The sequence below is a fragment of the Tenrec ecaudatus genome, chromosome 8, assembly GCF_050624435.1.
Source record: "Tenrec ecaudatus isolate mTenEca1 chromosome 8, mTenEca1.hap1, whole genome shotgun sequence".
In the NCBI taxonomy this organism is placed as follows: domain Eukaryota; kingdom Metazoa; phylum Chordata; class Mammalia; order Afrosoricida; family Tenrecidae; genus Tenrec; species Tenrec ecaudatus.
This window is the reverse complement of record NC_134537.1, coordinates 132,532,100-132,559,616: the sequence shown is the minus strand read 5'-3', so window position 1 is coordinate 132,559,616 and position 27,517 is coordinate 132,532,100. Positions and strand designations below refer to the sequence as shown.

The following is a 27,517-nucleotide window of genomic DNA, read 5'->3' as shown; positions in this document are numbered from 1 at the left end:
TGTTATATTATAAAACACGATTTTCATGGAAGAATAATAAAGGAATAGGCAGAAGTATACTCATTTCTTTAACAGAAAAGCTAGTTTTTTTAGATTACCCTTTTAAGTTTTCTTGGCCAGAATTAGCCTAGGATCATTGAATAAGGATGACTGGAAAATAACTGATGCACTTGAATTATAGTTTTGGTGAAGAATATTGAAAGTACCAGGGACTGCCAGAAGAACTAACCAATCTGTCTTGGAGGAAGTACAACCAAAACGCTTCTTCAATGGGAGGCTGGCAAGAGTTTGCCTCAGTGCTTTGGACGTGTTCTCAGATGGGTGCAGTTCCTGAAAAGCCTAGGTGTGCTCAACTTAGTGCAAAAAGAGCAAGACACTCAAGGAGATGGACTTACACAGTGGCTGGCACAATGGGTTTGACTACAGGGACAATTGGGAGAATGGTGCCAAGCTGGGCGCGGTGTTTTAGTCTGTTGTACTGATTAGGGCTGCTATGAATTGGAATTTCCTCTATGGCAACTAACAACAAATAACAGGTCTATTTATTAGTATAAAATATTCCCTAAAGTAAGAACTTCTTAATTATTTTTGGTTAAATGATCTAGTCCTGAAAACAATTTATTTTACTGAACTACAGATTTCAAAGGACAATTGTGATTATCTTTTAGTTACCAGTTTCTCAAAAAGAAGTTCATTTTTCTCAAAAAGAAGTTCACGGTTGATAACTGTGCCCAGGATTATAATGGACTGAATTTTGTCCCCCCAAAATACATACTATTGTACATCCTCAACTTTATGCCTGCTATTAGCTTCTGATATTGTTGTGGGCTAAGCCCTAACACTAATTGTACTAATTAACACTAACACTAATGTGTACTAAGCACTAACTGTAGCATCAGTGTGGTTTATACCCACCACCCATACCTTGGGAGAGAGAGGAGCTTTTTTGCTCCCATTGGAACCCTATAAAGGGTCTCGTATGAGTTGAAATTGACTGGATAACAATGGGTATGGATATTGTTAGAATCTCAATGGGGAACCAATTTGGGGGCTATTTTTAATGAGCCAGGATCAGTGTGCTTTAGGCAATCTCTTACACAATATGAAAGGAACCAATTAAGCAAGCAGAGATGGCAGAAGACAGCTGTCAAGCCACATGGCAGCCTCCCAGGAGCCAGAAAACAGAAGCTGCGGAGTTAAGGACCCTCCCTACAGATCCAAGAGACAGAAGAATCTTTCCTCTAAAACTGGCACACCGAGTTCAGATTTCTAGCCTTCTGAACACTGTGAAATATACTTCCATTCGCTAAAACCACCCATTGGTGGCATGTCTGTTCTATCAGGCATGTTCAGTAAGACATACACAAGGAGGCTTTAAAAACTTCATTTAAAACTTACACCTTTTAATTCCATCTTTCCATGAACGTTTTGAAGTCCTTTTTTACTGGCACACATTAGCCCCCTGCTGTAGTTGTTCTTATTCCAAACACCCTCTGGTTTTCATACCCAAACCAAACCAACCGTGTTTTGCTTGATTCCAAGTCTTCGGAGCCCAATGAGGCAGAGAAGACCGACTTAGTCAGGCTTCATGGAAGCCGACTGCCTATCTCTGTCCTACGGATCAGCAGGCATGCAAGCGGTTGACTCTGCAGCCGGCAGCTCAATACTGAACCGACTGCACCATGCAGGTCTTCACACAGAGGAACTAAAACTTTCGGATTGCTCTGAGAATGTTTCATTTCTATAGATTATTTTCATAAACTCTAGAAATAACCCCCAAATTAATTGTTGTAAATTTTAGTAGCAGAATGAATGATTTCAATCAAAATCTAATATATGTTTGTTGCCAATGATTGAATGTCCATTGTCCCAAACTGGGGAAAAAAATCAAGTATCATAGAATAAGAATAATTACTGGTTTTTCACACTAAATACATACTATATACAAATAATATGCATTTCTATGTTTGTGGACACAGTATATATGTTACATTTTTTCAGCCAGAAACCAATCCAGCATTACATTAAAATAGAAACCTTTATATAAAGGCATCACCTTTCCATCAGAAGATGGGAGCATGTACAGAGCTATGGAGAACAAGGAGACTTTCTGCTCCACTGAAGAGTCAGTCTGGGAAACCCACAGGAGTGGTTCTACCACGGTGAGTTGGAATCAACTACATGCCAATGAGTTTGGTCTTGGTTTGGTAGAGAGGTAAAAAGCCAACAGCGTTGTGAAGCCAACTGTTCAAATAAAAGTAAATTCAAATTTAAATTTGTTTCTGGAAAAATCTAACCTCTGTGTAAATTTGAGAGTTCTTTTAAAGATGATTAATTTATATATGTTATAATATCAAAACAAAAAAAAAACAAATTCACTGCCACTGAGTGGATGCTGACCCACTCACAGTGACCCAGTAGGGCAGGGCAGAGCTGGCCCTGTGAGTTTGCAAGACTGTAAGTGTTTACAGGGGTAGGAACCCGTCTTTCTCCCACAGAGCAGCTGGTGGTTTCAAACTGTGGACCTTGGAGAAGAGCAGCCAAAAACGTAATTACTACAGAGTCCCTGTAATACAGGAGGTATAAATAATGAGTAGTGGCTGGCAGAATTAGATATAGTTAGTATGAAATGAAATTTAGCATGTAAAACCTACTGTTATTGAGTCCATTCCAACACATAGCTACCCTAGAGAGGGTTTCTGAGACTACATCTTTACAGGAGCAGCTTTGTCCTGAGCAGCGGCTGGTGGCTTTGAACTGTAGATCTTGCTGTTGCAGCCTGAAGCTTATCCCAAAGTACCACCAGAGCGCTTCAATTTATCTTAATTTACAAATTAGCATTTCAATTTTATAAATGGGAAAACAAATGTATATTTCTCAGAGTCAGTTCTAACGGTGGCAGCCTAGGCCCAAGCCCAAGATAAATACAATCTCTGCACTAACTCGAGCATGCGTGCTTGCCTCTCCCGCCATGGCGCAGACATTCGCAGTGCAGGAAGCACGTAAACCCTGGGCAGCTCATCGAAAGGCCAGCAGCTAAAACTCACCACCCATTTGGAATGAAAAAGGCCATTTGCTTCAACAAGGCATTGCACCCTTGTTCCCCTACGGGAGAGTTCCACTTGCTCTGGAGCAGCGGTTCTCAACCTTCCGAACGCCGCGACCCTTTCAGACAGTTCCTCATGTGGTGGGGACCCCCACCCCCATCCCCAACCATAAAATAATTTTCGTTGCTACTTCCTCACTGTCATTTTGTTACTGTCATGAATCGGGCGACCCCTGTGAAAGGGTCATTTGACTCCCAAAGGGGTCGCGACCCACAAGTTGAGAACTGCTGTTCTATAGGGTTGATATCAATTCAAATCAACTCTGCAACAGAGGTTTGAATGTTTTGTTTGTTTGTTTAGTAAAGTTAGAGTCAACATCAAGGGCACCTTAAATGAAAAAGTGGCGGACAAGGGTAATGTTACAATGTGAGGTATTTTCTGCTTAGAAGCAGCTTGAAACAGCCGGTCAAACGGACAGTGTGTGCAGGGTACCATTACAGAAGAGCCTGTACTATGAATTCTGATGGTACACAAAGCTAAATGGAAGAAATCTAACAATCATTTCATGTTATGAGACATAAAACAAAAGCATCCTTTTCTAAATTAAAATCGAATTGCTCTTTAACGCAGCAGGCCTCAAAGCTACCAACACCAGGAGGGAAAACATGTATGTTTTCCTTTGCACTATAATTGGTGACATCATTATTTACTTATTTTAGATAGCTGAAGCAGCCTCAAATTACCCAACTTGAAGAATTGTGACTGTGACTCATGAATAATTTTGGCCTTGATAAAATCATAATTTAGTATGGATGCCAAAATTAAAAGAAAGACTCAGGGCTCAAAAGAACAAACAATGAATCACTATCATCTCAAAATTAAAATCTGGCTAGGATAAAAAGGAATCAGTTTATTTTTTAAGGGAAGTCACAAATGTCATGCCCCATAAACCAATACAAATCTAAATAAGCGTCCCTTTTTCACCACGTAAACTTAGAAGTGGACTTAAAAAGAATGAAGTGACCGAATACTGACAACAGACACAAAGAGAAAGTAGTAAAACTATTCCCCGTAGCCAATGAGAGGGCAATAAAGTAAACCATCGTGGTTTAAAATGGACTTAGAGCTGGTATTTGATTTTCACTGGCTAGTTTCCAGGAACTCTGAGCAGGCATACTAATATCTTTTATATATTATAAATATTAAGTCACAGGAGTCACGGCAGTCATGTTGTTACAAGATGAATCAAAACCATTTTCTTTAAGATTCCACACTGATTCACTATTTGGAAGGTGAAGGAACTAAAGTTAAGGAAAGAAGACACTTTTAAATGTTCAGAAAGTGCACTATTTCCTTGCTGACAGGTTATATATTTGACCATTGTCAAAACACCGTTTTTAAAATAAGGCAGGCAGGTTAACCTTACCATTTCAAACTGTCTAATTAAACGTTGTTAACAGGCAGTAGCCGAGACAGCAGATGTCTTAGTAGCTTCCCACAGCCCAGAATCCAGAACCAGCCAGCCAGCAGTCAAGAGGAAGTGTTACCTGCCTCAACGGGCATGTTCTCATCTGTACTTGAACTGACTCAAACATGCCCGGTGCCAATGTCGGAGGTTGTTGTTTCACTGATTTCATGGTTTTCCACTGCGACAGCAAGGCAGGAAGGAGCCCTGGAGGAACAGCGGGTTACACACAGGGCTGCTACCCTTAGGGGCAGCGAGTCTAGCCCTTAGCTGCTCTTGGGGAGAAAAATGAAACCTCCTGTTTCCACAAAGATTGATAGTCTGGGAAACCCACAGGGGCAACTCTACTCTGTCCCATAGGGTAGCTATGACTTGGAATCAACTTGATGCCAATGAGGGCTTGTTTTCCCCCCTGATTTTCTATAACAAGTAGGAACCAAAAGCATCATCGATTTTGTGAATATCTCCTCTACATATAACTAGGTAATGTGACTGTAATTCAGTTCCTAAAAATATATGGTCAGTTGAAAGAAATTAAAATGATAATAGAACATGTATGTAAAGAAAATGACATTCAAATTTGAAATGGAATATTAGAATGAAGAACATATAACATTACGTAAACATAAAGGTTCATTTTACATGTTGCTGTTAGGGGTTTACATGTTGCCGTTAGGGGTCCGCAAGTTGGTTCTGAGTCATAGCAACCTACATTCAATGGAATTAGAGACTGCTTGGTCCTGCACCGTGCCCACAATTGTTGCAGCCACGACGTCAATCTTCCTCCTGGGTCTTCCTGTTTTGGACTCTTTTCAATTTACCAAGTATAATGTCCTTCTCAAGGGGCTGCTTTCTCCTGAAGACATGTTCAAAACACATGAGATGAAGCCTCCTCATCCTCATTTCCAAGGAACATTCTGGTTGAAGTTCTAGGACCTCTTTGTTATTTTGGTAGACCATGGTACTTTCAATATTCTTCCCCAAAACCATAATTCAAAGGCACCCATACTTCTTCAATCTCTTACTCAGCATCCCACTTTCACATGCAGATGAGGCACACGATAGTCCTCAAAGTGATATCCTTGATCTTCAACACTTCATAAAGCTTTTGCGTAGCAGATGAACTACATCCTGTCACTTGATTTCTTGACTGCTGATTCGATCAGCTATGATTGTAGATCCAAGCACGATGAAATCCTTGACAACCTAATTTTTTAATTTGTTTACCATGATCTCATCAATTGGTCCAATAATGAGGTTTTTGGGTTTCTTGACATTGAGTTGTAATCCTACTGACTACTGTAATCTTTGGTCTTCACCAGTAAGTATGTCTAGTCCTTTTTCTTTTCAGCAAGCAAGGGTGTGTCATCTGCATATTCCAGGTTGTTAATAAGCCTTCCTCCAATCGCGAAGTTGAGTTCATCTTCATGTAATTCAGCTGCTCAAATCATCTGTTCAGCATACAAACTGAACAGATAAGATGAAAGGAGGCAGGTCTGGTGCACGTTTCCTGATTTTAAAGCATGCAGCATGCCTTTGTTCTGATTCCTTTATTCCTCTCAAGCCATGTATATGTTTTCCCATGAGCACAATTAAGTGGGGAATTACCACTTTTGGAATTCCAACTTTTCTCAATGCTAGGTATGGCTTAACTGTTAGGATTCACATAGTCACATGCCTGTGTATAGTCAATAAAACACAAGTAAACATCTTTGTGGGAGTCTTTGCTTTCAGCCAAGACTGGTCTGAAATCACAGTGATCTCTCTTTCTCTGCATCCTCTTCTGAGCTGGCTTTAATTTCCAGCAGCTCCTGGTTGATATGCTGCTCCAACGATTGTTGAATGATCTTTGGAAAAACTTTACTTGCATCTGATACTAATTCAATAATTTCTACATTCTCTGGTGTCGTTTTCCTTTATAATGGGTACTGTGTTAGCCTGGGTACATTAGAGAAACAAATCCACAGAAAATCCAATGTATGTAAGAGAGAGTTTTATATAAAAGGTAAGTGTACATTAAGAAAGCATCCCAACCCAGTGCTGTCCAAGCCCATAAGTCCAACATTAGCCCATATCCCACACCAATTTACAAAGTCCTCCTCAATCTCACAAAACACACGCAATGACGCCGACTGCAGGAAGCAAGCTGAATCAGTAAGCGTGTCAGCATCTCAGCACTGGCAGGGGTCTCCACACAGCTGCTCCTGCACCCAGGGCTGCATCAAGGTAGGTCCATGTCATGTGGCTTCTCCTCAGGGATGTCTTGCAGGAAGTGAGCCTTGCCAGCCGAAGCAGGGAACTGGCAAAGGCAGCTGCACCCTGGTCCGACCATCAGAAAACAAGAGAATCGAGAACTAGAAAGGAGAGGCTTGCTGAGCCATTTACCTCTGCCCTTCGATTAATCCCACATGTGTTTAGTGGCCAGGTTGGCACAATAAACCTTAACTATCTCACGTACAAATATAGAACTTTTCCTGTTAGTTGGCCAGGTAGCTGTCTTACCGATTTCTTGGAATAGGAGATTATGTCATTTTACATAATTACATATACTTATATTCCTGAAAATGAAAATATGAAAATCAACTTTAAGATTATATTAGTATCTACAAATATGTGTTATTGATCATTGTAGTGCTACGTAATTCTTCATTCATTTATAGGGGTAATTATGTGGGGTAGAAAGGGGGAACCGATTACAAGAATCTATGCATAGCCTCCTCCCTGGGAGATGGACAGCAGAGAAGAGGGCGGGTGGTGGTGGTGGGCGGGGGGAGATGTCGGACAGTGTAAGAAATGACAAAATAATAATAATTTATGAATTATGAAGGGTTCATGAGGGAGGGGAGAATGAGGAGGAAGGGGGAAAAATGAGGAGCTGATACCAAGGGCTCAAGTAGAAAGCAAGTGTTTTAAGAATGATGAGGGAAACAAATGTGCATATGGGCTTGACACAATGAATGTATGTATGGATTGTGAGAAGAATCATAAAATCCCCCAATAAAGTTATTTTTAGAAAAAATAAATATTTTGCAATATGTAATTAAAAAAAACTGAAAGTATATAATGAAATGTGCAAGACCTAGAATTAGAAAATCAAAAGGGAAGAACACACCCAGCATATCTTAAACTGAAAGAATGCAAGAAAAAATTCAAGCCTTGAATTGCTATCTTGAGAGATTCTATGGGAAAAATATTGAAACAATGCCGGAAGCATCAAAAGAAGATGGAAAGAATACACGGCGTGACTGTACCATAAAGAACTGATCGCCATTCCGCCATTTCAGAAGGTAGCCGATGAGCAATAACCAAGAGTTCCAAAGGACGAAACCCAAGCTGTACTGAAAGCCAAAACAAGGCTCCAGGAATTGATGAAATACCAACTTAATGTTTCAACAAGATGCTGAATCACTGGAAGCACTCAGTCATCTATACCAGGAAATTTGGAAGAGAGTTATTTGGCCAACCACCTGGAAGGGATCCATATTTGTAGCCAATACAAAGAAAGGTGACTCAACAGAATGTTTAAATTATAGAAAAATACCCTCAATATCACATTCAAGTAAAATTTGGCTGAAGATCATGCAACAGAGGTTTGCAGCTGCCAGAGGCTCAGACCAGGTTTAGAAGAGGCGATGGAATTAGAGATATCATTGCTGATGTCAAATAGATCTTGGCTGAAAGGAGAGAACACCAGAAAGATGCTATGGTAGTTACATAATCTGTTATCAATTTGAGACTGAAGTGTGAAGAGATGTGGTTAGCCTGTCAATCAGGTCGCAGCATAATGACCTCATTTGGAGGTGCTAAGGAGATAAATAGCTCGCTGGAGGCAGGACACATGCACACTCCCTGTGAGATATTCCTGTTGAGAAGACACATGGAGTTATGATAGAGCTGAAAGAGCCCGTGGAGACCCCTGACAGTGTTGTGATGCTTACACTGCCACTGGATCCACAAGACTCTCCACCCACTCACCTGTGATTGTACTGCATTCAGCATCATTGCATGTATTTAGTGAGACTGAAGAGGACTTTATAGAATAGTATCAGACATATGGGCTAATATAGGACTTATGGACTTGATCTGGGCTGGGATGTTTTCTCAATATTCAATGGCTCTTGTATATAGAGCTCCTTCTTACACACACACACACACACACACACACACACACACACAAACTGAAACTAGGGATTCCATTCATACATGCATAGGTTCATTCCAAACAAAGCATGTTTAAACGTGCCTCTGTGATCAGTGGATGGCAGCAAACAAATTGTCTCAGTAATATACTTACTTGTTTTACTCTCCTTAGGGTACCATCTAAAACAGATACAATGACATACAACAAAACAATGGCTTCCAAGGTGATATGGCTGGCTAGTTAAATACAAGGCAGAAAGATTCGCTCAAAAGGCTGTGGTGATCTTTGGGGGAGAACTCCAAATAAGTCCTCTTGATAGAACATGATAGCTTATTATGAAGTTTTAAGAAAATTTAAAACTGCATTGGTGAGTTAAAAGCTAGGAAAGTTGCATTGAGGAATATTTTTCCATCATAATGATGTACCTGTTCATTCTTGGATAGGAGGGTTGTCTTATGAGAATTCCAATGGGAAACCTTACCACATCCAGCTAACGGATTTAAATTTACCGCTTTAGACTACTTTTTGTTCTCAAAATTAAAGAAAAGTTTAAAAGAACATGAGCTGAATGAGGAGAGCAAACTGCTGTTTTCAGATGATGTAAATCAAATGGTGCCACATTCTTCAAGAGTGGATTAAAGTGATAGAAACATTGCTTTCAGAAGCATATATACCTTGGTGGTAGAAATGTGGAGAGACAAGAGTTCCCATGTTTATAGTTTGGTCTCATAAATGTTTTTAGTATTTTTATAGCAAAACTTTTTGACTCATCCTGTACACAATTGGTTCATTGTCTACTTCATGTCTAGTCCTTGGTTCAATTCACTAAAAAAAAACCAAAACTGTTTTGACATAAGAATCAAAATTATTTAAATTAACTAACATCTATACTAGAATGCTAAGGCAGTGAAATACGCTGAACATCTTATTCCATTAAAAAATGATTTAACTTCTTCAAGAGCTACAATTTAATTGCCTCTTTCAATAGACTCATATATCTCTGACATCAACCAGTGGTATGGTCATTACCCAGAGACCATATAATTTATAGTGTTGAGTGAAAGTTTGGTTTCTGGAAAAACAAACTATCAAACAACTTCAACTATTTTCACCAAGTTAGAACATAGAAGCAGACCAAACTTACTCTCGGAAAGGGGAAGCATTGACTATCCCGTTAAATAACAGTATAGACAGGGAAACTCTTCTACTCATTCAAAAAGCCACACATGCAAAAAACAATGCAAGCTCATTTTTCTAAACAAGTTTACATTTAACACTGACATACAACATTTTAATCATAACATTTTAATCAGCTCTTATCACAATCTATATGTGTATCCATTGTGTCAAGCACATCTGTACATATGCTGCCATCATTTTCAAAACCGTTTCTTTGTACTTGAGCCCTTATCAGTTCCTCATTTTTCCCATGAACCCTTGATAATTTATAAATTTTTTTCATGTCTTAAACAGACAGCTTTCTCCCTTCACTCATTTTTCTGTTGTCCATCCCTTTGGAAAGGGATTATATGTCTATCATTGTGATTGGTCCCCCCTTACTCCCCGGACCCCCTTCCCTTACCCTCCCCTCCTAGTATCGCTACTCCCATAACTTGTCCTGAGGGGGTTACCTGTCCTGGATTCCCTGTGTTGCGAGCTCTTATCTGTACCAGTTTACATGTTCTGGTCTAGCCAGTTTTGTAAGGTAGAATAGGGGTCATGATATTGGAGGGTTGGGGGGGGAGTTTTAAAAGACTCGAGAAAAGTTGTGGGTTTCATCAGTGCTACACTGTACCCTGACTGGCTCGCCTCATCCTTGTGGCACTTCTGACATGGGATGTCCAATTGACTACTGGTGGCTTTGGGTCTCCACTCTGCCCTCCCCCTCATTCACATTGAAATGAATTTTGTTTTGTTTTGGATCTTTGATGCCTGATACCTGATCCCATTGCATGATCACACAGGCTGGTGTGCATCTTCCAAGTGGGCTCTGTTAATTTTCAGCTTTATGGCTGCTTGTTTAACTTCAAGCCTTTAGGATTCCACATGGTATACCTTTTGATAGCCAGGCACCTTCAGCATTCTTCACCACATTTGCTTATGCACCCATTTTATCTTCAGCGATCATGTCAGGGAAGGTGAACATGAGAGTGCCAAGTTAGTAGAACAAAGTGTCCTTACATTGAGGGAGTACTTGAGTAGAGAACCAATGTCCATATGCTGCCATAATGCTGTATAAATAAATATATGTACATAGATTATTCCTCTATCACTATATATAAACATGTTTATATATGTGCATGCCTATATTTAGACCTTCATAAATGTCCCTTGCCTCCAGTTCTTTCCTCTATGTCCTTTTTATTTTCCTCCTCTCCCACTATCATGTTAGGCCTTCATTCTGGAATTGATCATTCTTCTCGGCTTCATTGCCCCTGATCAAGCCCCCCACCCCCTTCCCAAGCATGCTATGCCTTCTCACCCTCAATTTTAGATCACCTGTTCTTCCCTTGTCCCTGGGTTTGTTGGCACTCCCTTTCCTGTCCCCCCACACCCTTCTCTCCTGTGTCACACCAGAACCATTGGTCCCATTGTTCTCTCCTCCAGATTATTCATCCCACCTATCTTGTCCAGATAGAAATGAAGAGACAATAGTACACACAAAAATAAAGCAAAGCAAAACAACAAAAGAAATAAAAACAAACAAACAAAAAAACAGTAAAAAAAGAAAAGTCCTCAAACAGTTCCAGGTCTGTGCATTGACCTTTATCAGCATTTTCCAGTCAAGTTTGCTGGGGTGCCACACCCTGGCCCCAAAGTCCACCTTTGGCATTGCTCAGGGACTTCATTGCTTTGCTCTCCCTGCTGTTCTGCTGCATGCCTTTAGTGTTTCAGCTCAGTGAAGTGGGGGTGGGATTGGACACACCTCCTACACTGTGTCTCCAGTACTGTCCCCTATAGCACCATGGGTCAATGAGAGCCATCATTGTGTGTATTGGTGGGCCTGGCCCTGTGATCCTCTTTGTGCATTGGCTGCTCTGAGCCGGAAAATTGTCCTCGGGGCTTGGTGGGCCGGAACATGTTCCACTCTCTCTCCTTCCCTCTTCATTTGCTTCTGTCAGAAGCACCCCTCCTCCTGAGCTGCAGCTTCAATGTTGTGCTCTTAAGTGCATTCCTCTGGTGGTGGTGGTGGTGGTGGTGGTGGGGTATGTGGTGTCCACGTAGTTGGGATTGGCGGCCCACCCGAGGCCTCTCTACTGGTTCCATGCTTCATACCTGAATGTAACATTCACATCTTGGTGCATCGGGCTGAGGTCTGGTCTCTCTCTCACTCTCCTATGGAGGTATAAACAATGCCCTCCCTGGATGGGTTAGTGCCCTGTTCCCCTGCTACCCCTGACTCTCTCTGTTTTTGTTTTTTTTTTCTCTTCTTTTCTTTTCCCTCTCCTCTTTTTAGTTGGCTGCCATATGTATCCCTGGGTTGGGTTTGGCCCCTGCCATAGTACCTGGATCTCACCATAGGATTGTATGTATATTGTAGGTTTTCCCCTATACCCCTTTTGCATTTTTTAAAGCTGACTTCAGTAGATTCATGTTGTATTTGTCCTTTTGTACTTGCCTTACTTTGCTTAGCATAATTTCCTCCAGTTCATCCCATGCAATGATGTGTTTCATGCGTTTATCACTGCTTTTTAGGAATGCGTGGTATTCCATTGTATGCATGTACCCCAGTGTTTTAATAAATCCATTCATCCATTGATGGAAATTTGAGTTTTTCCAACTCTTTGCGACTGTGAACTGTGCCGCAATGAACAGTGGAGTACAGATGTCTGGTCGTGGTTTGTTTCTTGTCTCTTCTGGTATATGCCCAGTAGGGGATGGCTGGGATATATGGTAGCTCAATTTCTATCTGTTTTAGATATTGAGAAATCAATTTCCATAATGGCTGAACATACCTACTGGCCCACCAACAGTGGATGAGGGTTCCTATCTCTCCACACCCCCTCCAACACTTGTTACGTTCTGAGTTTTTGAGTAGGGCTATCTCTGTTAGGTGGTATCTCATAGCTGTTTTAATTTGCATTTCTCTTATGGCATTTTCTCATATGTTATTGGCCATTCGGATTTCTGCCCTTGAGAAACTTCTCTTCAGGTCCTTTGCCCACCTTCTCAGTGGGCAATGGCTTTGCTCTTATTGTAAGTTAGCAGAGTATAGTACATTTTAGTAATAAGGTCTTTGTCTTATGTGTCACTGCGAACAATGTTTTCCCAGACTGCAGGGTATCTTATTACTGTCTTAGTGAATTATTGCGATGTACTCGGGTGTTTCATTTTCAGTATATCCCACTTGTCATTTTGGGCCTCCTCTGTGTTTGTGTCCTTCCCTATTTCCAATAGCACATGTATTCCCTGAGCCAAAGTTCTCAGGTTTGTCCCAATTCCCTCATTGATGACCCTAATAGTTTGGGGTTTTACCTGAAGATCTGTGAACCACCATGAGTTTATCCTTGAGCATGGAGGGAGGTAAGGGTCTTGCTTCATTTTTCTAGGTAGATATCAATTTTTTCCAGCACTACTTGTTGAAGAAGGCATCTGCTTCCCATTTGATATTTTTCTGGGTCCTTATTGTCTGTATGCTAATGACTTTATTTCTGGGTTTTCAGTTCTTTTCCATTGGTCTAACTATATCTCTTTATGCCAATACCACACTGTTTTGACCACTGTTGTTGTATAATAGGTGCTAAAGTCAGGTAAAGTAAGCCCTCCAACTTTGTCCTTCTTCTTGAGAAGTTATCTGCTAATTCTGGGTTTCTTCCCTCTCCATATGAAATTGGTAATCAGTTTTTCCAATTTTTTGGAGAAAGATGATGGTATTTGTATCTGTATTGCATTGAACTTATATAGTGCCTTGGGCAGAACTGACATCTTTATTACATTGAACCTTCCAATCCATGAGCATGGGATATCTTTCCAGTTGTTGAGGTCAGTCTTAGTTTCCTGTAATGGTGTTCTTTAGTTTTCCTCAAACGAATCTTTTGTTTTTTGGTCAGGTGCAGGAGGATTGACCAACCGTAGTGGGAATTAACTGATAGCTTCGGACTCCCTACTCAGCCCGCAGATTCTCCCAACTCACTGATCTCCAAGTTGCTCCCAGCGTTGCCTACCTGGTCACCATCTTGTCTGATACCCACCGGGGCTCATTTTTCAAGCATGACCCAACAATATTCTGTTGTGATTCACAAGATAGCCATTGGTTTGTTTTCAAAAGCACATCATGAAATCTTGCTAGTTTTTCTTAATCTGTTAGCTTTGCTAAAACTTGTCCGCCATGGGTGACCCTGCTGACATTTGAAATACCCCTGGCATAGCGTCCACTATCTCAACAACATGCAATATACCTCAGTATGTCAGACTGACTGAATAGTAGCTTAGTTCACAACTAACTGTTTAAATTTATTTTGATAGCATTTAGGATTAGTTCATATAAACTGATATGTCACAATTCACCAAAGTATTAAATGATATAGCCAGCACATGAATCCAAACAATCCTATTTCAGAGTCTGTATGTTGTTAAAGCATAACAGAAGGAGAGTGAATCTTAGGCATGACAATAGGAAGTGCCTAAGTCCTGCAGTCCAAGAATGGATAGCTTAGGCTCTGGGCTTCACCACAGATTGCTGCACATTGTATCACTATGTGAATAGTGAGGGCAATAGTAATATGAGGACCAAGGTTTAAGGGAAAAAATAAATTCCAAGATAAATGGATAATGAAAACACTCACAACAGTAAAAACTGCACATGGAATATCTCTATTCAAAGCCAACATATTAACCTACTGCCCCTGTAGTCAATTAAGGGCATTTTAAAAGCTGAAGTAGAGAAGTTTTTAAGATTCTCAATTATCGTTTACACAAAGCTGGACATCTGCATATGTTCTCTTTCAGTATACTTCTTTTTAGGGTCTTTTGAGTTTGAGACAAATTTTCCATCACCTTTTTTTCATTTTTATAATACCAATAAAAACAAGTATTTATTCTGTTTATTTGATAATTCGCCTTTTCCCCTTTCTAGCATTACTGTCAGTAAGATTTTTTCTAAGCAAATTTTTTTTATAAGAAGAAGGATAATTACTAGGATACTATAGGGTCATTTGTTTGTGTTTTTTAATATCCAGCAATCTACAAATAAGTGTATCTACCATGGGGAGTCCAATCTCCTGCACCACTGGTAGTTTTTTTTTAATGTTCTTTTTCAATCAAGTGTCTGAAAATATTTAGCCAAGCAAGAAGGAATCTCTAAGTATTTTAGGCAGTTTGAAGACCCACTAAAATGTGAGTGTGTTTGTATATCTAAGAATGACCACTGTTTACACTGCTTGCTCTGTTTAGGCTTAAACCCTAACAACAAAGATGTCTGTTATTAATATATTTTATAAATATATCCAGATAACGCAATAAGGATGCTTACAATAAGCCAGAAGTCATCATGCTTATCATCTTTATAAATTTGAGAGCATATAGAGGAATTCAGATACCATATATGGGTGACCAATGAGTTGAAAAGCACAGATACTGCCACATTAAGAAATTCTACAGTAGCAAATGGAGCCCTGGTGGTGTAGTGGTTAGGTGTTGGGCTGATAAATGCAAGGTCATCAGTTCAAAACCATTAGCTGCTCCTCAGGGGGAAGATGGAGTTTTCTATTCCTGTAAAGAGTCACAATCTCAAAAACAGAGGCAGTTCTGGCCTGCCCAAAGGGTTTTATGAGCTGGCGTTGGCTCGATAGCCATGAATACAGTAACAAGCAGCTTCTAGAGCAAGTTTTGACCAGCTACTAGTGTACTCTTTAGATGTTGCTGACACATAAAACCCACTGCCAACGAGTCCATTCTAACTCACGGTGGCCCTGTGCGTTACGGAGCGGAACTCTGCTTCATTCGGTTTTCTCTGCCACATTCCTTATTTTATTTTTATTTTAATAAATTATTTTATTGGGGGCTCTTACAGCTTTTATAGCAATCCATATATCAATTGTATCAAGTACCTTATATCAAGCACTATATATCAACTGTATCAAGCATCCTCATTTCCAAAACATTGTCTTTCTACTGAGCCCTTGGTACCCACTCCTTTTTCTCCCCTTCCCTCCCCAACTCTGCCACCCTTGTGAACGCTTGACAATTTATAAATTATTTTTATTTTCAAATGTTACACCATCCACTGTCTCCCTTCACCCACATTGTTGTTTGTTCCTCTGTTGGGGGTGGAGGGGTGGGGTTGTACACCGACTACTGCAATTGGTTCCTCCTTTCTGTCTCCCTCTTCTTTCTCCCACCTACCCTCAAGGTATTGCTACTCCCATGACTGTTCCTGAGGGGATACCGGTCCTGGATTCTGTGTATCGAGAGCTCTTAGCCGTACCAGTGAACATACTCTTGTCAGCCAGACTGGTGAGATAGAACTGGGGTCGTGATAGTGGGTTGGGGAGGAAGCATTAAAGATCTAGAAAAATGTTGTGTGCTTTTTCTTGCTACATTCTTTAAAGACACAGTTCACCAGGACTTTCTTCCATGGAGCCAGTAGATGAGTTCTAACTGCCAGCTTTAGGTTATCAATGAACGGATGGCAGCTTCTTCAAAGACCTTATTTAGCATATTATTTTGTAAATTCTGTTGCTTCCAACCAACTTAGACTTACATCCTACTCTTTGGTTTCTTATGCCGTCTACAAGGACATTCTCGGAAGTTTACCATAAACCTTTCCTTCAGCCAGATGAGTCTCCTCCCAGTTCTTCAAACACCACTGATGATCACCACCCCTTTGACTTGTTTTCATCTGTCTCTATCAGAACTGTTTTTTGTCCCAGGCTCTATAACCAGAGTCTACTTGTTTTACACAGCTTATCCCACTCTACATCCCCACCCCACCCCCACTTCTCTCTTGACTCATCATGCTATCCCCTAAGAGCTACTTAATAAGTCATGAAACTTTCAAAATCCCTTAGACCGCCCTGATTCACTGTCTACCTCATTGGCATTCTTGATGAGTAAACTTCTTGTTTCTCAACAAACACGTGTACACTTCTTGATAGCAATCACTCCGCCAACATTTTTGAGAGCTTGTTTGGAGGTTCTAGTGGGGGAAGCGCACAGACTCACGTACCTTTTGCTGCAGAACCGTCCTCCTAGCTGGGAAAGCTGTCTTCTTCAACCAGAGGCTCACACGTGGGTGGAAACACCCAGTCAGTCAGCAGATCAGATGAGTCAGTCCTCGGGTTACAGAGTCCACAGCCAGAGCTCCCTCACAACCGAACACCCTCAGTGTATTGCAATTTCCAGCTTGGAACAGAAACTGCCTTTTGCACAAGGTCATTGGCCACTGCGGTTCAATCAATATTGGCTCATAGCAACCATTCAAGAACAGAGTAGAACTGGTACAGATGGTTTCTGAGGCTTTAAGTCTTTGTGGAAGCAGACTGCCACATCTCTCTCCAGGAGTCAGCTAACTGTGTCACCAGCATCCCTTCAAAAGGAATTCATCCAACGTCCCCTCCACTGGTTTTATTTAAATCAGAATCTGAATTTAGACGTCCATAAGCTGATAATAACGGACAACGTGGAGTTAAGGTTTCCCTCATGGTGTTCCCTCAAGTTCCTCAATGACCTTTCACAATCCATTCCAGGTAGTCACTGAGGCAGTAGGATCATTGAAGAATAGCCATTGAAATCAACTCTGTAATCCCTTACACTAAACAGCTGAAATTACATGAGTGTCAGAACGCAACAATTTTCAGAGCACACACACACCCCATGGGCAGAGTCAATTCCGACTCACAGTGACTCTACAGAGCAGAGCAGAACTACCCCCTGTGGGCTTCTGAAACTCTAACCCTTGATGGGATTAGAAGGCCTAGGCTTTCTCTCTCCAAGAAGCTCCTAGTTTCAAACTGCTGATTTGGGGATTAGCAGCCCAATGCATAAGTAAGTACTACACCATCAAAGTTTGTCTCAGAAAACACATAGGCCTTATAATAGTCAATGCCCCCAGCAAGCACTATATCAACATTGCCTGAACATACACACCACAATTTCTTCAGTGAAATATAGACTTATTCACCCCAAGAAGAAAGAGAAATAACAAAGAGCAATCACTGAGTTGACGCTGACTTAAGGTGGACACGCGCTATGCTGGAGGAGAGTGGTACTCCACAGTTTTCAATGGCGGTGCTGGGGTTTCTTCCCAGCTGGTGCAGTGGTAAGTGCTGGCCTGCCACAAGTTACAGTTCAAAACCACCAGTTGCTTCTCCTTAGAAAGAAGGGCTTTCTACTCCTGTGAACAGTGAGTCTCAGAATCTCAAAGGGTCAGTTCTACCCTGTCCTCCAGGTTCACTCACTGTGAGCTGGCATGGACTCAGTGGGAGTGAGTATTTTTGGAATGCTGATTTTTCAGCTGTAGATATGTGGGCCTTTATTCTGGGATAGCACCTACAAAGCACCTAGGGGTGGGCTTGAGCTGCACACAGTTTATTCAGTTAGCAGCGCAGAGCTGGGTGTGCTAAGCTGTCACATCACTCAAGATAAAACACATAGTATAAATAGCCATGTAACAATTCAGATTGTGGAAAAAAATGAACTTCTGGACTGAAGACAGACACCAAAGGATAAGGGATCCTTTTTACATTTAAAATCACTAACTGTGGAGAGAATTGGACTCACCAACAGTTGTCAAAGGCAGAGCAGTATGGGAAGTAGACTCCTATCACATTTGCTCCCGGTGCCCAAAACATCCAGGAAGAGCTGGGAAGCACCTCTAGAGATTGCACTTGCGGTGGTGACACAGAGGCCAGGCCTCTCTTTGTAGAGTCCCAGAACTGGAAGATCAAAGACAAAGCTCCCAAATCTAGCTGGATTGAGAAAACCAGAGAAATGAGACCACTACACCATCTGGGAAGAAAATTTGGCGTTAGTCATTTTAAGACTGACTAGTTTTAAAGATTTACTATTGATATCAGTAACTAGCTACCAAGCACTTTGGATGTCTTGTCAACAAATAGTTACTCATCAAACATTCAGAGTTTTGGAGAAAGAAGGTTGAAAGAGAGGAAGGAAGGAAGGAAGGAAGGAAGGAAGGAAGGAAGGAAGGAAGGAAGGAAGGAAGGAAGGAAGGAAGGAAGAAGTAGAAACCCAAATGAAAGATAAATTCATCTCTTTATGGCCACAGTCATACATCTCTGGCTCTATTCAAAGTGTATAGAAATCACTTAGAAGAGGTGTCAAAATATTTAGTCATTCATTTCTAGGAAAATTCTCAATGTAACCACAGGAGAAATACAATTAAAGACTCAGGTATCAGGGAAAGAGGGAAAAATACAGCTCTCCCATCCTCCTCAGAAATGAAAGCTTACAGAGCCAAACGCTGAACCTCTAGTGTAAACTGTCATGGGGTGAGACGAAGAGAATTCACTGGTCCCCACTTCAACAAACATTTTACATTACCCTGAGATTGAACTTCCTGTGTAAAAACTGAGGTGGTTTGCAGCCCAGAAGTGTGGGCATCTGACATACAGCAAGACAACATCATGACTACAGTAAAGGGGAGCACAGAGGAGGTACCCCTGAAATCACCAAGTATTACAATCATACTTATGGCCTGTTTTACCTGAACAACATTTACTCTTTTATTTTTTAATGTAGAGCAAAAGGATATATATGTACGTATATATATATATACATATATATATATACTATCAGTTTTCACTAAGGGTGAAAAATACTTATGAAAAGCCCATACAGTTTAAATATAATACACAATCTATGTCCTCTTGACCCTAGGCAATCAATTCTTTTCAATGATATTATGAATTTGTCAAACCAACTTTATACAGCTTGTTTTTCAAAAGTTGTTTCGAGTCTGGTAAAAAAAAAAAAAAGCTTAAGTGATTTATAGAAGGCCTTCATCATCCATTATCCAGTTCCCAAAAACCAAAAACCAATTTTTCTAAAGTGCTCAAATCCTACCAAGTAGGACCAACATTTTATTAAAATACTGATCCCAAGGTTCAGGCCTTCTGCCCCCCTTTGCATTAATCTGAGACCAGATCTATCATTTCTTCCTCTGAAAAGCTCTCTTCTATACCTGTTGGTACTATTACTGCCATAACTTCTCAAGAAAATTATTATTTTTAACTCTTAATTATTTCCCACCTACCCAATCCTTTTGACATCTAAACAAAGTCACATTTACCTTAAACAGTCTTCCCTAACTCCATTCCCTAAGTCATTCAGATGCTCAGAAATCAGGAAGAACTTTCTATGATCCTTGGAATGAAGATAAAACTCCTTAAACTGGCCCAGGCCCTTTATCAGGTCAAAAACATCCTCAAAGGCACTGTCATCAAGTAGATTCTGACTCATAGCAACCATCCTACAGGTTAGGTAGAACTGCCCCTGTGGATATCTAACACTGTATCTCTTAATGAGACTAGAAAGACTCATCTTTCTCCAATAGAGCGCTGGTAGTTTTGAATTGCTGACTTTGCAGTTATCAGATGAACACACAACCCACTACGCCACCGTGCCTGTACCATCCAGCGACAGCTATTAATGTAAACTTGTCCTAAAGCCTAATCTTCAGTGAGCGCCAGTCAAACATCTCTACGTGTGACCTCACAAAACCAACACCTTCAATGAATTCCTGCCATCTCACAATTATCTGCTGGAAATTCACTCCCAAGCAACTAGGCCACACTGCGGATTCTGCCGTTTTCTGAAGCACAGACAGCAGCTTGGGACTATGCCTTTGACAACAGGCATTTGATATCTGGCAGTGTCATTAGGCTTTGTTTTCCCCAATACGTTGTTATCTACTTGAAGAGAGAGAAAATAGCTTTCAAGATGTTCCATGCCTACAAGAATGCCTTAACAATTCAACAAGTACATAACGAAGGCTACAACAAAATAGATGGATTAGTCATTGCTAAACACAATGCATCAGTGCATGTGAAAGTTTAAGTGCACATGAGAATGACCTAGGATGCTACTTAAAAAGGCATATAGCTAGGCCCAATGTAGCGATTTGGTTGATCTCGGGTGAAAACAAATGAGCAAGCAAATAATTAAAGACCTGAAGGGAATTCTTATGCCTTTAGTACATAGGGCTAATTATGAACAACAGTGCCACTGATTAAATTACAAAAGTAAATAAAGATAATCCAAGTCTGAAAAAAGTGTGGAAATTGAACACAATGGAGAAAGAACATCTGGCATGTTACAAACAAGTTACCATTATTAGTATGTTGTTTGAGACAGTCACAATCAAGCTAATAATTTCACCATATTAATCAAAGTTGCTTTTTCATTGAAACAGTTAATATTGGAACTCAGTGAATTTCATTAATTTGTATTTAAACTATAAATGTAAGGATAGTTACTTAAAACAGAAAGTAATAAAAAAGCACATTTATTTATCCCATACTGTTTTACCGTATTTTGATTATTTGGTGGCAAAGCGGTTGAGCACTAATCGGTCATCTAAAAGCGTGGTCACGTGAACATACCAGCCATTCCGTGGGAGAGAGACGCAGCCGTTTGCTTCAGTGGCGGTATACTGCTTTGTGAGGAAGGTCTACTCTGCCCTCTTTGGGGTCACGGAGTGGAGAGTGACTTATTAATAGACTCTAGATTCTATTCTAGATTGTTCCCTTAATTGAAACCAGATTACATTTTTAAAGCTTTTCTTTCATTGAGTTCTGCCTATAACAAGGAAGGGCCCCTGTGGTGTCTTGTGCTATGCGTTGGACTGGTCACTGAAAGGTCCACAGGTGAAAATCACCAGTGCTCCCTGGGAGAAAGATGAGGCTTTCTACTCTGGAAAAGAGCCAATCTTGGAAACCTTCATGGGCACGTCAACGCTGTCCGAGGGTCATGCTGAGCTGCAGTCCACTTGATGGCAGGGAGTTTGGTTTACAGTAATTCTGGCAAAGGCATCTGCAAACTAGAACCTGCCCCTCCTTCAACTTGTTAATCACAAAATAATTAAGTTTCTAGCTGTCTATACTTCCAGCTCCATCCAATTAATGGAGTAACAATTTCCACAAGGTTACTTTCTAAGGAACTATTTTTCTTTCCTCCAATAAAACCAACTTTTGTCTCTTCTAAAATCTCCAACTGGAGTGAATATGTCCTAATTTCAAACTGGCATAGATTGAAGTTAGCGGTTTCTTTGCCTATATTTGGCATTTTTGTTTAGTTAATTTGATGGTAATTTTAAACATTTCCTTTTTTTCTATCATGTCCAATTTAGTTAAATCACATAATAGAGTAAAAGAAATTTTGCTTGCCTTACTTTGGGGTTGGGGATAAGGACTGAATGGCTAGCCTTAGTTTATAACCTGTGAACTGTTTTATATTTACAAAGTATTTTTAAATACTTAATAAATAGAAATCAAAATTTCACTCATTGTGGATTTTGTCTATTTATCAATTTCTAATTACCTTTTAAAATTTCTTATTGGTATATATGTAAGCTCACAGAAAATGAACAGTTTCCTTCCCTGTTCCTGTCAGCTGACTTCTAGATGAGGTTCTTGGGCAGGCCACTAGGGAGCGACATGGAGTCTGTGGGCCTCTGGCAGTTTCACTGAAGACACTAGCTCCCCAAGGCTGGATTCACCCACAGGAACAGCCAAAACGCACCGTGGGATCTGAGACCTACAGTGTTGATGCATGTGGTGGAAACAAACTCTTATCACATCTCATATTCACATAACAGAATCTAAAAGATAGATGAATAGCATTTGCAAGGAAAAATGCCCCGGGACTGTAGTAGCAATGGAAAACCATGATTACATGGCCAATGAAGATCATTTTGAAAATTAAAAATAAATTAACTTTACCCCTCCAAACCCACAAGTGTATGTAACACAACATGTTGGATTACCCAATAAGCAAAGTAAGCACATATTTACTAGTCCTTACTTACTAGTTCATGGTGAACAATTTCACATTTTTGGACCACATCAAAGATTCTATTTCTAGGTTTGGCTGGCATCTGCCTCTCCCAACCTAACACCTTTCTACAGAATCAAAGTCTCTTTTCAAATGTACAATTTCTGCCAAAAAAAAAACCTCAGAATACCCAGTAAGCAAGAAAAGTCCAGGCTTAGTTATGCTTACTTACTCATCTGTAATAAACAAGTTTCACATATTTTATACCATGGCCTGTGGTACGTAAGCACAAGTAAGCCCATCCTTACTTTGCTGATTGGATAATCCACCCCTGATACAGGTCCATGAACAGATGCAAGAATGCATGCATCTAAGTACGCACATAGACATACACTCATTCCAAAATGACAGCAGAGAGCGACTCTTATCATATAATGCTTCCTACTTCCCGTTTTCTTATTGTAAATTAATGTTAAGTTGTCATAAACAGTAGTGAGCCACTGCCTAATTAAGTCAGACTTTTAATAACTGGAATTTGTAGAAACAGAAAGTGAAGAGATAAGGCAAGATTCAAAACTCAAATCATAGGAAGTGTTCGTAGGTCCCGTGGAACATTTTTGACGTATTTAAGGATGGAACTACATTCCCATCGCTGTGATCACAGCAATGTAAGGATATGTTTGAAAAGTATTTTCATTCCACATAATCGTACATGCTCTGCAGCTCACTATCGTTTTTCACTCAAGCTTTACTTCCCTGACGGTCTCCCCGCAATCACAAATGCCACTACTTTAAAATGTTCTTCCAAAACGTAAATACAAAAGCCATTTGTCCGATTTTTAAAAATGGTCTTCTCGCCCTTAAAGTGCATTTCAACTTAAACATGTACAGGTAGTTTAGTTTCTAAACTACACCCGGAACATGTTCATCATGCAGGTCAACTAGCGGTTGACAGAAACACACCCCTGGCGCTTCTCCACTTGCCAGCAGTTGACATAAACCACTGCCATCGACTTCCAGCCAGGGGTGCTGCAAGAGTAGCAACAGGGCTCGTCAGGAAAACGTTATGTGGAATACAAAACTTCCTCAGGAGTTCAGGAACCCCACCACTCATGGGTATGTCTCCTGTGAAATTCAGCTTTTTTAGGAGAACAAGGAAGAGTTATTCTAAGTATGATAACTCTCTTTGGGAGCCAGATTGCCCCATCTTTTAAAGATTTAAACACGCCTTATGGAAAAACAAACTAAAGCAAGAAACTTCCTTGTCAGTATGTTCCAAGCCGACTTCAGAAACTCAGAGTGCATAAGGTTCAAAGTAGTCTTGCCCTCGCGACGACCTAAATGACAGTTGTCTCCTGTTACATCATAGGAGTCTGGGCACCTTCTCCAAGTGAATCTCAGGTTGCAAGCCCTTTCGCCGGATTCGAACCATAACCCTTCACAAGGTCTCTACACTCGCGCACGGTCTGAATGCACCCCATGGACGGTATAAACCCTCCAGAAAATAAGCCAAGGTGGACCAGGAGCCTTCCAAGGAAAGGGGCTTGTTGTCCCCAGGAGCCTTCCAAGGAAAGGGGCTCCCCGCCGGGAACTCCCGCCGCCCAGCCTGAGGATTGAGACCCCTGCACCCCCAGGGAACACACCTCTGAAAGAGGCCACCTTTCTTACCACGCAGCCCCTTGGGCCCTGCCCTCGTGTCACTCGCTTGTCCCTGCTCCCTTTGGGACAAGTTTGTCGCAAGATTGTGTCGTTTTGGAGACCGAGAGGAGGAGGGAACAAACTTTTAAGCGGAGCACAGCAAGTCCACTGGGAGGCCACCCTAAACCGAGATGGCGCCATGCCCACCGGGGCCAGGTTCCCGGGCCCAGGACCCCTCGCCCGCCCCCGGCCCGGGGCGGCCCGACCGGCGCACCTACCTTGGCGTCGCCGGCGTCGTCGGGCTCCGGGTCGGCCGAGCCCAGCCGGGACTCCGAGGCGCGCCGACCCGGGAGTAGCGCGGCGACGAGCAGGGAACACGCCAGAGAGAAGCAGCCCAGCAAGTGCATGGTGGACGCACCGGGCGTCGGGGGGGCGGCTGCGCCCCTGCGACGCTGGGCCCCCTCCGGCTCGCTGTCCCCCGGCCCCCGAGGTCCTCAGGGCGCGCCCGCGCGGCGAGCCGGCGGCGGCGGCGGGAACGGGTCCGGGGCTCGGCGGCTCCCGCTCCGCCGGCCGCTGCCCAACGGCGACGCGCGTCCGGTACGAGCGGACCGGGGCGCCGGCCGGCCGCTCTCCGCTCGCGCGGAGCCGGCGAGGTGCCGCGAGGGCGCGGGCGGGCGGCTCCTGGGTCCGCGTGGTGGGCTGGCGGTTCGGACTCGCGGCGGGGGAGCGAGTCGGAGCGCCCCGCAGTCCTCCACTCTCCTGGGCGCCCCCGGGCTCTGCTGCCCGTCCTGCGTGCCCCGGCCCGGAGAGCAAAGAGCCGGGCGGCGGAGCAGGGCGGCGGGGCGCCTGGCGGCGGGGCGCACGAGACTCCGGCGCGCGCGGGGCTGAGTGGCGGCGGCGGCGGCGGCGGCGGGCGCAGGGGCAGGGCATGACTGACGCGCCCTCTGCCTGTGCTTATGTGAGAGAAAGCGGCCGAGGGAGGGAGCGTGCCGGCCCCGGCTGCCCTCCCCTCTCACTTTCCCTCGGAAGCTCCCCCCCTCCCCGCCCCCACCCCGAGCCCCCCACTTCCCTCGCCCCCACCCCTGCAGCCCCACCTCCCCTCTCCTCCTGGTAGCCCGCTGCTAGACCAACAAGTTCAGTCTGGGGGCTGGCGCCTTGGCAGGACTGGCTCCAGAGACCATGGTGCCATGCTTGGTAAAGTTGGATGGTTTAAAAGTGGATCATTGCGGAGGAAGGACACGACCCTGGCGCTTTGGCAGCTTTGAGGCCCCTCTCCTCCTGGCACGCCTCACCCTCAGCACCCTCGGGGCCCCTACTCCAGTTCTACACTGGAAATAGCCCCCGAGTTCTCAAAGTTCCAAGGCCAGGTCATCACTGTGGCAAAGATTACTCCGGAACTTTGGAATAAACAGCCAGCCTTTCTTGCCCTTCCTCTGGGCAAGGCATGAGCTAGAATGCTTCTGCGTGTAGATCTCAGAATGGTCCTGTAGAATCCTCAATTTCTGACACATGCGTAAAGGGGTCAGAAACTCCCAGAGAAAGAAAAAAGCGCAAGATCGGTTTCTGTTTTCTCTTTGGGACACACACACAAAGTTGAGTTTAAATGAGGAAGGCGGGGTGGGGGAGATGTCTGTTAAACATATTGTACAAGTGACATCTGGAGAAAAGCAACTGCATACCCAGGGACCCAGATGTCCTGCTTATTGCAATGTCTGTCTCCCACCCCGCCCCAATGGGAAGGTTTCATTGTGCCAACCTCGGGTTTCAGCAATATGCAGCACATGAAAGACTAATTTTTCTCTTGTATTTCTAAACTACTTTTAAACAGGTTGCTTTGATAGGTATTGTGATTTCCTAGGTTCTTAGACAGAGAACAGGCTTTCCCTTCTGATTCAACTTCCTAAATACCTGAAACTCCTTTCATCCATGATTTGTTTGAAAACTTAAATCATTCTGAGGGCAAGGCATCCATGGGTGGGTGCAGCTGCCCCTTCCCTTTGGGGAAGACCACCAGTGCTACAAATTAGTTCCTTACATCAGCACATTGCATTTGAGTTCTGGAGCAGTATGCTTGCACAGGGGCCATGCCAATCTTCTCTGTATCATTCCCATTTTAGCACATGTGTTGCCCAAGCAAACACAAGTTCTGGAGCATCATGGATACTATGTATTGTTTTGCTCTGTGACTCAACCAAGTGTATTTTCTAGCAACCCTGGTGGAGATGGTTCACTTGGTACCCAAGATCTGAGGTTTTATAATAACAGTCATTAAATTATTGTCAGACTCAGGTCATCATCACACATTGTTAAGATTTGAAGGGAGGGGATGTGGATTCTGACACTGCCAATGTCCTCTAACTCTTTATCTCTTCTGGCTGCATGCATGTTTGATCTGTCTATCACAGTTGTCTTCCAACACTGATAAAGCAGTGAAAGGAAAGGTACAGATAGACTGGAGTAGGATAAGGTTGGAAACCAGTGTTCATTTAACCATTCTCTATCACAGTGATCCCCTCTGGGACCAGTACCTGAAAAGGGACATTATGCTCAGTAAAGTTGAGGGTCCCCTAGAAAGAGAAAAATTCTCAAGGCATTGAATTTATACAGGCTGTAAAACAGGCCTCAGACAACAACTGTGAGAACGGTGCTTGACTGGTCTCTACTCTCCATGAGTTGGAACCAACTTAATGGCACCTAAGACAAAAATCATTATAATAAAACTTGATTGCCCTTGGAATCACCCCCACCCCCAGAAAAACAAACAAGCAAAACAGCTTGATACTTTAGTGTACCACCAGAAATCACAGTTTAACTAGTCTGAGGTAAGATTTGTACACAGGACTCTAAGGACAACAAATTTGAGACCCTCAGGCACCTCCAACCACTCATCAGAACCTGGATGCATGCCAAGATTCAGTGGCAGAATCGCCAGAAAGAGGTTTACATGTGTTTCATTGACTCTGAAAGGCGAATATTCCACTATGCAGGTTGGAAGAAACTGTGGATAACCTTATTAAGAACGGAAATTCCAGACCCTGCATTGTGTTATGGGAAACCTGTACATGGACCAATAGACAAGCCAGAGAATGTTGCATGATCTGCAAGCAGGAAAGGTAGTTGCCAGAGTTGTGCCCTTACTTATTCAATCTGCATGCTGAGCAAACAATCTAAAAAGAACTATTTATCTGAAGAACAATGTGACATCAGAATTGGAGGAAGTCTTATTAACAGTCTTCAACATGTACATGACACCACTTTGCTCTTGAAAACAAGGAC

At 42.4% G+C, this 27,517-nt stretch overlaps 1 protein-coding gene and 1 non-coding gene across 2 annotated transcripts in view; both read right to left on the bottom strand.

The window, feature by feature from the left end:
* The window catches only part of VEGFC (vascular endothelial growth factor C), a 104,870-nt gene extending 80,102 nt beyond the window's left edge, over positions 1-24,768 (bottom strand). The window contains exon 1 of the mRNA XM_075556858.1: positions 24,520-24,768. Coding sequence (XP_075412973.1) covers positions 24,520-24,648 — 129 coding nt within the window. The 5' untranslated portion in view covers positions 24,649-24,768. The remainder of the gene's footprint in view (positions 1-24,519) is intronic.
* Positions 24,769-26,276: 1,508 nt separating this feature from the next.
* LOC142455742 (U6 spliceosomal RNA) lies at positions 26,277-26,382 on the bottom strand. The gene has a single exon (XR_012785883.1). It is a non-coding gene; the product is annotated as a U6 spliceosomal RNA (small nuclear RNA).
* Between the last annotated feature and the right edge of the window lie 1,135 nt (positions 26,383-27,517).